Below are 13,899 nucleotides of genomic sequence, written 5' to 3' on the forward strand. Positions count from 1 at the left end.
GGGTCTATGCACGGCCGACGCCATGTTGTACGGTGCGACCGCTGCATGTCGTCGCCGTGCACATGCGTGGCCACGGATCCAGCAATTCTTCGGCCATTTATTTTGTGGAGTCTGGGTGAGTTACGTAGTGCAGCTGCTAGCCCCTCACCAGTCACAGCATCTTAGCCTCAGAATCGGAGAATCTGGCCCTTTGTTCGTGATTGAGGAGCTAGAGGAAAAAAATCACCCAGATCCAAATATATGCTGCCCAAGAAATGGTAACATGGTGGGCAGTGCAATCCGCTGTCTCTGCGTCTTCACAGCCAATCATATTCCGAGGCCACAACATGCCTAAAAGGCAATAGAACAGGCGGAACATCGACCATTATTCCCATAATTGAGCCGAGAGGTAACAGGAGACACAATTATTGCCCCTCCATGCTATCCTATAACATGCCCCATGCTACATGATGTGAGCCTTCAGCTTCTGAAGCCAACTGCTTTTCAAGCACAAACTAAGAAAGAGTTTGACAACTTTGTCAGCTTTGACAAAGAGTCATCGGACTCGAAACGTTAGCTCTTTTCTCTCCCTACAAATGCTGCCAGAGCTGCTGAGATTTTCCAGCATTTTCTCTTTCGTCTAAGAAAGAGTTTCTGCCTTTCGTTATTTGGGTTTTTTTTAATTTGGAGAAGAACTATTTATTCTGCATGATATCCTATTTCAAGGAAAATGGGCGCATAGCTCTGAAGTCTTGCAGTCTCTCCACTCAGATCCACATGGCAGTATAGGTTCCTTTAAAAGAATGGCCAAAGAAGTGCAAATTTTACTGACAAATATGACTCATTGGGTAGTAAAAACTGAAAAGCTGATCTGTTATGAAACAACCGATTGACCAGAATTAAAAGATAGAATTAAATTGTTTGCCTTTGATTGGAAAGGCTGTCCGATTACCAACAGTTTTTATTTAAATTGCTGGAAATTGGCTATTTGGACAGCACAATAGGAAAAAAGCTGTGCGTAGAAAACCCGAAGGTTGATTTGCAAGACTAGAAATACTGAATATCTGTTTTTCGGATAATGGCATTAGTTTACGACTGAAGAATTTAACAAGCTCACCGGAGAGTGGAAATTTCAATCATGCAGCTTCAATCACAAGATAGCCTCAGAGCACCAGAAAAGCAGATTCAGCAACTCGAGCAGCACTATCTCTAATGAGGAGCACAAAGATAGTGAAGGCAAACCTCAGTTTTGTAATTTTGGACGAGAGAAATAGTCCTGCGAAAGAAATGAAAGATAGCCCAGTGTAGGAATTAATAACCTAGAAAAGGCACTTCATCGAAACCAAGGGTGCCAGGAAATATGAAACAAACTCTCTGAGGAGTAAATATTCTTTTGACTTTGAGGGAGGGAAAAGGGAAGAAATTTAATCTTTCCTGAGACGGGTTTGGAGGTGGGGGAGTATTTTCTTGGGTGGAGGAATGGCAGGATAGGGACCTTGCCACCTTCTAGCCTCCACTCTGATTAAATCTGGGGTGAGAAGGCTTGTGGAAGGTGTTCCTGCCTTACCACCAATTGAGGCCCTTAAGTGGACAATTGATGCCCACTTAAATGCCTCATCATGCCGCTACTGGTGTTCAACCAGCAATAGTGAGTCACTTGCCATGTGGGGAGCACAAGAACAAAACCCTATAGGTTTGCTTGCGCGGTCCTGGCTTAGGGTGGAGAGAGGGGGGTGGGATAATGGTGGGGAGCAGGGACGGTCATTGTCAGACATTCAGTGCCTGATCAAGGGACCTGGCTGCTGAAAGCCACCACCCTATTTCCTGCTGGCCCCACCCCATGACCCCTGTCCTGCTGTTAAAATCTACCATGTGGTTTAGTGTAGTCTCGTATACACTTTAACTCAGTAGAAATTTAAGCTACACATCTCGGGTACGAAATGAAATATTTATTGTGTCTATTGATTATAATTGAGAGTTTGAAATCTTCTTGTGGTTACAAATGTTCTCCATAAAGCCCCTGCCAGCAGAAAACTTTAAGAGATAGAATTAACTTAGTGGCTGACAAACAAATTGAACTTTCAAAAATACAGTAATGGTTTCTTGCTCAAACTCAAGAGTTAGAGTGGAAAAATGAAAATACGAAATAAAGATAGCGAGTCGTTAGATAAATAGTATAGAGTGATCCCGGAATGAAAATGGCTGTCCGGACCTCTATCTTTAAGGAAAATGTTATCAGTCTGGCTCCATCAATTCCTACCGCTGTAATGTGTTGATTGGCTTGGATGAGTCTCAAATGCATTTGAGTGGATGATTAGTTGTCAATCATCAATGTGCAACATAGATGTGAATGTGTTGCATCTTTGGGTGTTTGCTGTGTGTTGGAATGTGACTTACACATTTAATCAGACCTGGTTTCTGCTGACTGCTATACTTATTCATATTTTGAACAATGGTCGTTTCATGTTAACTTCTGGTACACTTTTTGACCTTCATTGAATTGTTTTGTTTGCTTCTAGTTAGGCTGCAAACGTTTCAAATGTTTCAAATCCATGCTTTGATTATTGAAAGCTGTACGCTTTGTAATCTGAGGTTGTTTTGCAGTCTTATGATGGAATTCATTTAAAAAATGAATTTTGACATGGGCTTTAGTATTTACATCAAAATGGCTCAATCAATAATCCTTTTACCTATCAGAAATAGCTGGTTTCCTTCACCTGCCCTCACTCAACTGTGGCTTGGGACCCTCACGGATCCTGGAACTCTAGTGGGCATAAGGCTAGCAGTTGCCACTGCTCTCACTGATGCTGCCAGCTTCTGATTGGTCAGAAACTCTCTGGGGCAGGGCTTCAACCACTGGGGTGCTTGATCCCTGAGCAGCCCTGCTGCTGGTTACTTAAGTGCCTGATTGGTGGGCCTCTCGCAAAGGAGAAGATGTGCAGCTCTCACTGGCTCTCCAGCCAGTGAGCAAGACTCCTGTCACCTGGATTAAATTCTGTGCATGAGGTGAGAATATTGCCAAAAAAAAAAAATTACATAAAGGTAGAGGTTGCAAGGCAGGTCCAATATTGTTCTTAGAAGTGGTGGGCAGGAGTTAAGAGGAAATGACCAATGTGAGAAAGCGATAAGAACACTAGAAGATAAGAGATTAGAGCAAGAATCAAACATTCTGCCCCTCAAGTCTGCTCGGCCATTCAATATGATCAGGCTCATCCCCTGCTGCCCCACATGATCCCCATGTACTCTGATTCCCGAGGAGATCAGAAACATATTGATCTCGGTCTTGAATATACTCAATGATGGGGCAGCCACAATTCTCAAATTCCAGAATTCCAAAGATCACGACCCCCCCGAGTGAAGAAATCTCTCCTCATCTCAGTCTTAAATGATTGATCCTTTATTCTGAGACTGTGCCTTCTAGAATCCCCAGCTAGGGGAAACAACCTCTCTGCATCAACCTTTCAGAATTTGACATATTTCAATGAGATTACAGGTGGCATTACAACACCTTGGGTGAGTGTGCGACCAATTCTAACCCCACAGACCTCGGAATCTCAACATAAGTGAATTAACCGGTAACTTATGTATTTTCCTGAGACCTTTGACCCTTGACTGCTCCAATGTGTTACAGGCACCAGATTTGTCAGTAAAATATTTTGAAAATTGTCTATTTATAACACGGGAAGAAATCAGCAGGCAATGGCAAAAATAGAACAAGGGTCTGCTAAATAACTATTCCACTAACCCCGCCCCACCCTCCCCGCAGACGCACACTAGGTCGACACACGGTGAGAGGTAGGAAAGGGTAAAAGTAACAAGGATTAATCTGGGAAATAAGAGGTGAATATCTTCATGGCTGAGGTTGTGGTAATTGTAGGCGATGTTCTTCTCCGAATGCTAGGTGTTGCAAATCATTGATGGGTTTGGGTTCTTTTAATACCTACCTTCAATTAGAACTCTCAGGCTATAAGATTTCTTCAGGAATCGCCTACACTTCCACTGACCTGGACGTACACAGATAATTCCCCTCAGGCCAGTGCAATTCTCACTTGCATCCACCAGATGGACCATCAGCTTCACTGAGTTCAATCTACAGTTCTCCACATGAGGACTGAAATGGATTTTCTACAGTCTCCCTGCCAGCAATGGCACTGGACTTGAACCTTCCGCAGGTTAAACTGACTGGAGAGAGAAAGGACATTTTCAGCTCCCTAACCTTTCAATCAGAGATTTAAACTTTCCCCTACCTGGCTATTGATTGTAGTCTTTCAATCATCAGTTAACCATCACAGGCCCGATCGGGAGAGAGTGCTTAAACCAGCCCCTGGCTGCTCTTCGAGTCTGAACAGAACTAAGAGACAAAATGGAGCTCTCAATGACAAAATTGAGCTCAGGCAAACTTGCATTAACCCTGTCTAACAAATGGGAAAGGTCAGAGAGGAGATAAACTATCAGGATTGGATGATCTAATGTCAACCCCACCCCATTCCTGCCCTTTTAAATTTTAAAGTGTCAGAATCAGGCAAAAGACAGGTGCAGGCTGATTAACACACCACAGTCGTGGCCTGGTGACATAAATTTAAGAGAAAGAGGGACTCCAGAACTGTGGGGTACCTTGAAGATCAACAGAGGTGGAACTAATCAGTTCTCCTAGATAAGTCGTTCAATCAACACTCCTTGTAGGCCTGGAGGAGCATAAGTACTTCGCCAGGTCCAAGAAGGAATCCATCAGTCTTCCCAAGTCCCAGACAGCCTGTTATTCTTCCCCATTGTAGGCCTCACTCCACCACCCAATTACCCTTGATTGCCAACCGGAGTTCACGTTTATCTTAGAATTCAATCTGTTAAGGAAACACGGAGCTACACCAAGTAATTATAGGCCAGGTAGATAAATATCTCTAGTCAAAAAACATTTTATTTTTTAATTGAGGGCAACATTATCACATTTCCAGATAGAGAAAATAATGAGAATTGGCAGCACAGAGGCAACAGTGTTTGAAAAACCTCAGAGAGATCTTTGAAGAGGCAACTGATAAAGTAAATAGGGGAAGTACATAAATAGGGGAAGTCCCTGGTGTGGGGACATAGTTCCATTTGGGGAGAATCCAGCACATGTACTTTAGGAAAGCCTTTGATAAGGCACCACATTGCCAGTGAAGATTAATGGGTATGGAATTAAAGGGAGGAGAACAAACTGAAGGGGAAAGGGAACGAACAGAGAATAGGGCATGATATTTCTTCAAGATGGAGAGTTTCACTGTCCTTATGAAAATGGCTGAGGAGACCCGGATCTGGAATTCTTGCCCCTGAACACGGCACAGACCATTTTTGGAACTTTGCCCTCATTGACCAGCACAACACTGTTTACAAAGTCACCATGTTGTAAATAGTTAGCAGTGGACTATCCAACGTGATGAATTACCTGAATAGCCACCGAAAATACAGTACCTGGGATGCATCAAGAGATATTTGCTGCTAGCGCATTGTAAATGGTTCACGGGATGTTAACCAGCTGCAACAGTGTCTATTTATTGACTTGCTTTTAATATAGAAGAAGTAGATTGATATAAGAACATACCGATATATGAATTTCAACCCCTCAAACCTGCTCCAACATTTGGGAAGATCATGACTGATCTGATTAAGGGCTCTACTTTCCTCCCTACTCCCCTATACCTTTGTCAGTCAAGAATCTATTTAACTCTGCCTTAAGAATATTCAATTGCTTTCTGGGGAAGAGCATTCCACAGACTAACAACCCTCTGAGAGAAAAAATAATGTTCCTCATCTCCATTCTAAGACTCCTTAGTTTAAAACTGTGTCCTCCAGTTCAGTCTCTCCCACAAAGGGGGAAACATCTTTTCCGCATCCACCCTGTCAATTCCCCTCAGGATCTTCCCCTGTTTCAACAAGATTGCATCTCATTCTCCTAATCTCCAATAAATACAGGCCTACTGTTTAATCAGTCGAGTGAACCTTCTCTGCATTGCTTCCCATGCACTTGTGTCCTTTCTTAAATAAGGTGACCAAAACTGTACACATCTTGCTTCTCATTGGCAAGGTGGTTGCACACAATATGCACAAATCAGCATGGATCAGTGTTTTTTTTAATATTCATTATTGGGATGTGGGCATCTCTGGGTGGGTCATTTATTGCCCATTCCTAGTTGTCCTTGAGGAGGCAATGGTGAGTGGCATTCTTGAGCAACTGCAGTCCACATTGTGTAGGTACACCCACAGTGCTGTTACAGAGGGAGTTCCTGGACTTTGACCCAGCAAGTGAAGAAATGGTGATATATTTCCTAGACAGGATGGTGTGCGACTTTGAAGGGAACTTGCAGATGATCGTGTTTCCATGTGTCTGCTTGTCTTTTCCTTCTTGATGGTAGCAATCGTGGGTTTCGAAGGTGCCATCTAAGGAGCCTTGGTGATTTCCTGCAGTGCATTTTGTAGCTAGTAAACAGTGCTGTCACTGTTTGCCGGTGATGAATGGGATGCCAATCAAGCGGGCTGCGTAGTCCTGGATGGTGTCGAGCTTCTTGCATGCTGCTGCATCTGCACTGATCCAAGCAAGTGGAGAGTATTCCATTACATTCCTGACTTGTGCATTGTAGATGGTGGACAGGACTTTTTCTTTTTTTTGTGGGGGGGCGGTGGGGGGTGGGGGGGGCAGCCTCTGACCTGCTCTTCTAGCCACGGCATTTATGTGACTATTCCAGTTAGGTTTAGGGTCAATGGTAAGCCCCAGGATGTCGATAGTGGGGGATTCAGCGATGCTAATTCCATTGAATTCAAGGGACAAAGCTTAGATTCTCTCTTGCTGGAGATGGTCACTGCCGGCACTTGTGTGGTGTGAATGTTACTTGCTACTTGTCAGTGCAAGCCTGAATATTGTTCAGCTCTTGCCATAATTGGACATGGACTGCTTCAGTATCTGAGGAGCCATGAATGGTGTTGAACATTGTGCAGTCATTAGCAAATAACCTACTTCTGATCTTATGATGGAAGGAGGATCATTGATCAAGCAGCTGAAGATGGTTGGGCCTAGGACACTACCCTGAGGAATTCCTGCAGTGATGTCCTGGAACATGAGCTGACTGACCTCCAACAGCCACAACGAGGGATCCTTGATGCCACACTGGGTCAAATGCTGCCTTGATGTCAAGGGCAGTCATTCTCACACTCACCACTTTCTCTTCTAAGTCAGTAGGAGTTGAAGCCCAGATCAGGACTTCAGCTAATATTCATGTCCAATATGTATTCTTCAAACAAAATATTAAAATGAGGTCTTGTCTATCTGTTCATAGAATCATAGAATCATAGAATATACAGTGCAGAAAGAGACCATTCGGCCCATCGAGTCTGCACCGGCCCTTGGAAAGAGCACCCTACTTAAGCCCAGGCCTCCACTCTATCCCTGTAACCCCAGTAACCCAATGTTCCTGCAGATTAGGTAGATGTTAAAAATCCAATGGCACTATTCTTGGATTAGAGAGTTCGCCTGGTGACCTGCTAACATATCCAGATCACTTAATGCTCTAACAATTAACCAGGTTATTATCTTATTGCTTTTTGCAGGATGTTGTTGGCAGGAAAAAGGAGACATATTTGTCTGCATACAATGATAAAATGGCTAACAAATGCAAACATTGGGACTGGATGTGAAATCGCAGAGAGAATTTAATTCAGTGATCAAATCAAAATGCCTCATTTGTGATAAATAACCTTAGTGCTGGAATTTAATTTCCTCTTTTTGTGTGTTCCCCTTTTTTAGCAGACAGATGATGCAGCACAGACTGAGGGACAACAGCAAACGCAGTCTACTGAAAACACAGATAACAAGGCACAGCCTAAGCGGCTCCATGTCTCCAATATTCCATTCCGATTCCGGGATCCAGACCTAAGGCAAATGTTTGGAGTAAGTACAGTGATTTAATGAACTAAGTAGGAAGCGTTATACTAAATGCTGCAATTAAATGATCAAATTACAGTCAAGCCTGTCTTAAAGATTGCTGTAAAATGAGGCCACTTGTATAATGACCATCTAATGTTCGACAGACCCGACAAGATGTTAATAATTCAAACTTGAACTGGAGACTACCTGTCTGGAAAAATGAAGTCAGTCCCAAAGATGCTCATTATAGATTGTTTTGGCCATCGACTCGTTTTTTTTGTAAATTGTTGCTATACTAACCATTAAGAAGGCAGCAATGACATCCAGTGGAATGATTAGATACGATGCAAGCAACAGAAAATGTTCAGATTACATCACCCTCTTTTTTAATTGTGTTAACGGGAGGTATTTGCAGTGCCCAATTATTTTCTCTGTGGTTTACTTTCTAAAGTCTACATTGGAGACATTCATCGACATATCTTACTTCAACGAAGAGCAAATGCCAATCCGTTTGAGCATCTTGTTCCAGGATAGAGCCCACGTTCACTAATGTGTTGGAAGTTTTATATCTCCACCCCGGGTTATTCCTTCCACACCCAGGAAACACTTAGCCTCTGAAAGAACCATTTTCAGAGGCACTCCCTATTAAACTGACATAATAACTGACAGAATATCAACACCTAAAAGCAACAGTTCCCTAACACTTGCTGCCTGGCGAGGCAGTGGCATGGTGGTATTGTCACTGGACTGGTGATCCAGAGACCCAGGTTAATACTCTGGAGATCCGGGTTCAAATCCAGCTGCGGCAGGTGGTGGAAATTGAATCTAATAAATATCTGGAATTAAAAGTCAAATGGTGACCATGGAACTATTGTTTCTTGTTTTAAAAAAAACATCTGGGTTCACTAATGTCCTTTAGGGAAGGAAATCTGCAGTCCTCACCTGGTCTGGCCTATGTGTGACTCCAGATCCACAGCAATGTGATTGACTCTTACATGCCCTCTGAAATGGCCTAGCAAGCCACTCAGTTGTATCAAAGCTGCTATTAAGTCAATAAAAAGGAAAGAAACCGGACAGACTACCTTGTAGGCACCGGAAACAACAACGGCAAACCCAGCCCAGTCGACCCTGCAATGTCCTCCTTACTAACATCTGGGGTTTGTGCCAAAATTGGGAGAGCTGTCTCACAGAACAGTCAAGCAACAGCTTAACATAGTCATATTGACAGAATCAAACCTTACAGATAACGCTTGAGACACCGCTATTATCATTCCTGGGTATGTCCTGTCTCACCAGCAGGACCGACCCAGCAGAGGTGGCGGCACAGACGCATACAGTCAGGAGAGAGTTGCCCAGGAGTCCTCAGCATCGTCTCTGGACCCCATGAAGTCTCATGGCTTCAGGTTAAACATGGGCAAGGGAACCTCCTGCAGGTTATCACATACAGTCCACCATCAGCTGATGAATCAGTACTCCTCCATGTTGAACACCACTTGGAGGACTCATTGAGTTGGCAAGGACACAGAAGGTATTCTGGGCAGGGGACTGCAATGCCCATCACCAAGACTGGCTCGGTAGCACCACTACTGACCGAGCTGACCGAGCCCTAAAGGATATAGCTAGACTGGGTCTGCAGCAGGTGGTGAGGAAACCACAAGAGGGAAAGACATACTACACCTCATCCTCATCAACCTGCCTGTCGCAGATGCATTTGTCCATATTGGTGGGAGAGAGCACTGCACAGTCCTTGTGGAGACGAAGACCTGTCTTCACATTGAGTATACCCTCCATCATGCTGTGTGACACTACCATTGTGCTAAATGGGATAGACTTCAAACAAATCTAGCAATTCAAGACTGGGTATCCACAAAGTGCTGTTGGGCATCAGCAGCAGCAGAATTTTACTCAACTACAACCTGCAAACTCATGGCCTAGCATATTCCCCACTCTACCATTACCACCAAGCCGGGGATCAACTCTGGTCCAATGAAGCGTGCAGCAGCGCATGCCAGGAACAACACCAGGCATAACCGAAAAATTAGGTGTTAACCTGGTGAAGCTGCAACACAGGACTACTTGAGTGCCAAACAACAAAAGCAACAAGGGATAGACAGAGATAAGTGATTGTCATGAGAATGTCGTTTTAAGAAAGGTTTGGCTGCTCATGTTACTGCAGTGATGTCAGAGTGTGGGTGGAGCTGAGCTCTGGTTCTGCTTTTTAGTTTCACTTTGAGAAAAGCTTGGGTGTGTCTGTCTTTTTGGGAAGTACTAAAATGGCTGTACATGATGTAGATGTGGGAAATGCTGTTCCAATCAAACAACATCCATATAGACTTAACCTTTAATATTGGCACAGGTTAACAAAGAGATTGAGAGTATGGTTAAAAATTGTATAATTGAAGTGGGTTGCAGCCAATGAAGCTCACCCATAGTGATGGTACTTAAACCAGACGGTACCCAACGGTTGTGTGTGGACTATAGAAAGGTTAATGCAGTTACAAGAACGGACTCTTAGCCTATCCCACGTTTGGAGGATTGCATTGAGAAAGTGGGACAATCAGCTTTTATTTCCAAACTGGATTTACTTAAAGGTTACTGGCAGGTACCTTTATCCGAAAGGGCGAAGGAGATTTCAGCTTTTGTGACTCCAGATGGTATAATACCATTTCAAAGTTATACCATTTGGCATGAAAAACGCCCCAGCCACATTTCAACGGTTAACTAACACAGTCATTTCAGGATTACCCAATTGTGCTGGAAACATCGACGATCTGGTAATTTTCAGCCAGTCATGGACAGAACATTTGAAACATCTGATGGAGTTATTCGATCGACTTCAGGAAGCGGGTTTGGTGATAACCAAGCCAAAAGTGAATTTGGAAAAGCCCAAGTCACTTTCCTTGAGGAGTTTTCAATACCCTCGAGACAAAGGGAAATAATGCGATTTCTTGGCATGAGTGGATTTGATCGAACATTTGTGCAAAAGTTTTGTTGCGTGATTGCTCCATTGATGGACTTGCTTAAGAAACGTCGAAAATTTCAATGGACAGCGGACTTTCAACAGGCATTTTACTGCCTGAAAGCTGTGATAACCAATGCTCCTGTGTTGGAGAATTGCAAGGGATTCTGTGATCAGATTGAACTAAAGTATCTGACTTTAAAGAGAAATGCTGAGGCGTAGAGAAATAGACGGATTGTGCAGAGACCTTCTTGTTCAAAGAGACTGTCAGTCATGAAGGATTTCAGTTGGAGGAAGAAGAACGAAAAATAACATGGACTATTATTATACCTGTTTGCGTGTGTTGTTTTTTGCAACGATAAAGTATATTTACTGTGTGCATTTCTTAAAGGATGGTGAAAAGGTGAAAATATGAAACCATCTTGAAGTTGATGGTTTTTTTTTTTCTTGGGGTGAGGTGTCATGAGAATGTCACTTTAAGAAATGTTTGGCTGCTCATGTTACTGCAGTGATGTCAGAGTGTGGGTAGAGCTGAGCTCTGGTTCTGCTTTTTAGTTTCACTGAAAAGCTTGGGTGTGTCTGTCTTTTTGATTTCGTTTTTCAGTGTGTTGCAGCTGAAGTCAGAAAAAGCGGCTGTATTGTTGAGCTCTCTGCCATGAAGGACTATCTCTTGATCATTTGGTCAATTCAGAAGAATTATAAATGTTTTCAGTTGTGACTATAAACTCTGCTGTGCTTATGTTTAAAGGTTTGTTAAGTCTTCTGGGTGTTAAAAGAACAGCATACAGATTACTTCGTGTTGTATTCTTTGGGGGTGTATTTGATTTACTGGTTCCTAAGATATTCACTGCTTTAAAAAATACTGATCCATTTCTGCTGTACCACACCTGTAGAGTGAGCCGTGTGCTCCCCATACCACAATCTATTAAAAGTTGTGGGTCAGGTGAATTCCATGATACACTTTGGGATTCTCTAAACCCTGGCCCATAACAAGATCCCACAACCAATGAATCAGATCTAAGCTCTGCAGTCCGGCCACATCCAGTCATGAATGGTGGTGGACAACTAAACAACTCATTTGAGGAGGAGGCTCCACAAATATCCCCGTCCTTAATTATGGAGGAGCCCAGCACATCTGTGCAAAAGAGGAGGCTGAGGCATTTGCAACAATCTTCAGCCAAAAGTACGAGTGGATAATCCATCTCAGTCTCCTCCAGAGGTCCCCAGCATCACAGATACCAGTCTTCAGCAAATTCTATTCACCCCACGTGATATCAAGATCAGGCTGACGGCACTGGACACTGCAAAGGCTATGGACCCTGACAAAATTCTGACAATAGTACTGAAGAATGTGCTCCAGAACTTGCCGCACACCTAGCCAAGCTGTTCCAGTACAACAACAACACTGATATCTACCCAGGAATGTGAAAAATTGTCCAGGTGTACACAAAAAGCAGGACAAATCAAACCTGGCCAAGAACTGCCCTATAGTCTATTCACAATGATCAGTAAAGTGATGGAAGGGGTCATCAGCAGAGCTATCAAGCGGCACTTAGTTAGCATTAACCTGCTCACTGACGCTCAGTTTGGGTTCCGCCAGGGTCACTGAGCTCCTGACCGCCTTGGTTCAGCCATGGATAAAAGAGCAGAACTGCAGGAGTGAGGCGAGTGTAACTGCCCTTGACATCCAGGCAGCATTTGATCGAGTGTGCCATCAAGGAGCCCTATTTATGAAGATCCCGGACTAGAACCCAGTTGTTATGGGTACAAGAACAAGAACGCCAATTTTTTATGGAACTCCGGATGAGAACCCAACTTTTTATTTTGGAAAACTGAGGACATTTTACTGCGCCACAGGAGTGATAACACTGATAGCTTTTATGATAAAACAAACTTTAATTTAAACACAGAATTAAACACATTAACAACAAAGCAAAGTCTGAATTTGACAGTTGCAACATTTTCCTTGTTTTCTAACCCTGCCTGTATGTGGATATATTGGCCGGGATTCTCTGGTATCCGGCGGGCGGGCCGTACCGGCGCTAAAGAGTGGCGTGAACCACTCCGGCGTCGGGCCGCCCGTAAGGTGCGGAATCCTCCGCAACTTCGGGGGCTACGACGGCGCTGGAGTGGTTGGCGCCGCGCCAACCGGCGCCGAAAGGCATCCGCCGGCCGGCGCGAGTTGGCGCATGCGCAGGAGCGCCAGCTTGTTCCCAGAACCGCTGGCGTGATCCCTGTGCATGTGCAGGGGGTTTCTTCTCCGCGCCGGCCATGGCGGAGCTTTACACAGGCCGGCGCGGAGGGAAAGAGTGCCCCCACAGCACAGGCCCGCCCACAGATCTGTGGGCCCCGATCGCGGGCCAGGCCACCGTGGGGGACCCCCCAGGGCCGGATACCCCCGCTCCCCCCCCCCCAAGGACTCCGCAGGCTGCCCTCAGAGCAAGGTCCCGCCGGTACGGACCTGGTCTAATCCACGCAGGCGGGACTGGACGAAAACCGGCGGCCGCTCGGCCCATCGGGGACCAGAGAATCGCCGGGGGGGCCACTGCCAATGGCCCCCGACTGGCGCGGCGCGATCCCCGCCCCTGCCAAAAAGCTGGCGCCGGAGAATTCGGCAGCCGGCGTCGGAACGGCGGGGCAGGATTCATGCCGCCCCCCCCCGGCTTCTCCGACCCGGCGGGGGGGGGGGGGGTCGGAGAATCCCGCCCACTATATTCCAATAAAGCCAACCAACATCTCTCAAATTCCTCTCACGGACATAGTCAACGAGGCTTTTCAGTTGCTTACATCGTTACAAAGCCTTTTGGAGGGAGAGTCCTTTACTAGCAAACTGAACTGTGTCTATCCAACTTGGTGTTCCAGAAGCAACTGGCAAACCTGGCCCCTCCCATTAACTATGCCGCCTGCACTCCAAAAGCCCACCACCATCTTGTGTCTTGTTACAAAAGGTTACATTGCCCCTGTGCAAACCATTGATTCTCTCGCTTTGTAATTACAGCAAAAATGCTTAAATACAACTATAAAATAAGAAAATGTCTCACATTCATCACACCGCACACCATTGTGT

At 44.8% G+C, this 13,899-nt stretch overlaps 1 protein-coding gene and 1 long non-coding RNA gene across 22 annotated transcripts in view; one reads left to right on the forward strand and one right to left on the reverse strand.

Annotated features, from left to right (window-relative positions):
• The window catches only part of LOC140394234 (uncharacterized), a 33,156-nt gene extending 28,900 nt beyond the window's left edge, over positions 1-4,256 (reverse strand). Inside the window, exon 1 of the long non-coding RNA XR_011935834.1 lies at positions 4,227-4,256. This is a non-coding gene — a long non-coding RNA (uncharacterized lncRNA). The remainder of the gene's footprint in view (positions 1-4,226) is intronic.
• The window catches only part of rbfox1 (RNA binding fox-1 homolog 1), a 2,508,969-nt gene that overhangs the window by 2,327,809 nt on the left and 167,261 nt on the right, over positions 1-13,899 (forward strand). For all 21 annotated transcript variants that reach the window (XM_072481254.1, XM_072481261.1, XM_072481255.1 and 18 more), the window contains one exon: positions 7,754-7,897. In XM_072481254.1, the coding sequence (XP_072337355.1) occupies positions 7,754-7,897 (144 nt within the window). The remainder of the gene's footprint in view (positions 1-7,753; positions 7,898-13,899) is intronic.

The sequence above is a fragment of the Scyliorhinus torazame genome, chromosome 17, assembly GCF_047496885.1.
Source record: "Scyliorhinus torazame isolate Kashiwa2021f chromosome 17, sScyTor2.1, whole genome shotgun sequence".
NCBI lineage: Eukaryota > Metazoa > Chordata > Chondrichthyes > Carcharhiniformes > Scyliorhinidae > Scyliorhinus > Scyliorhinus torazame.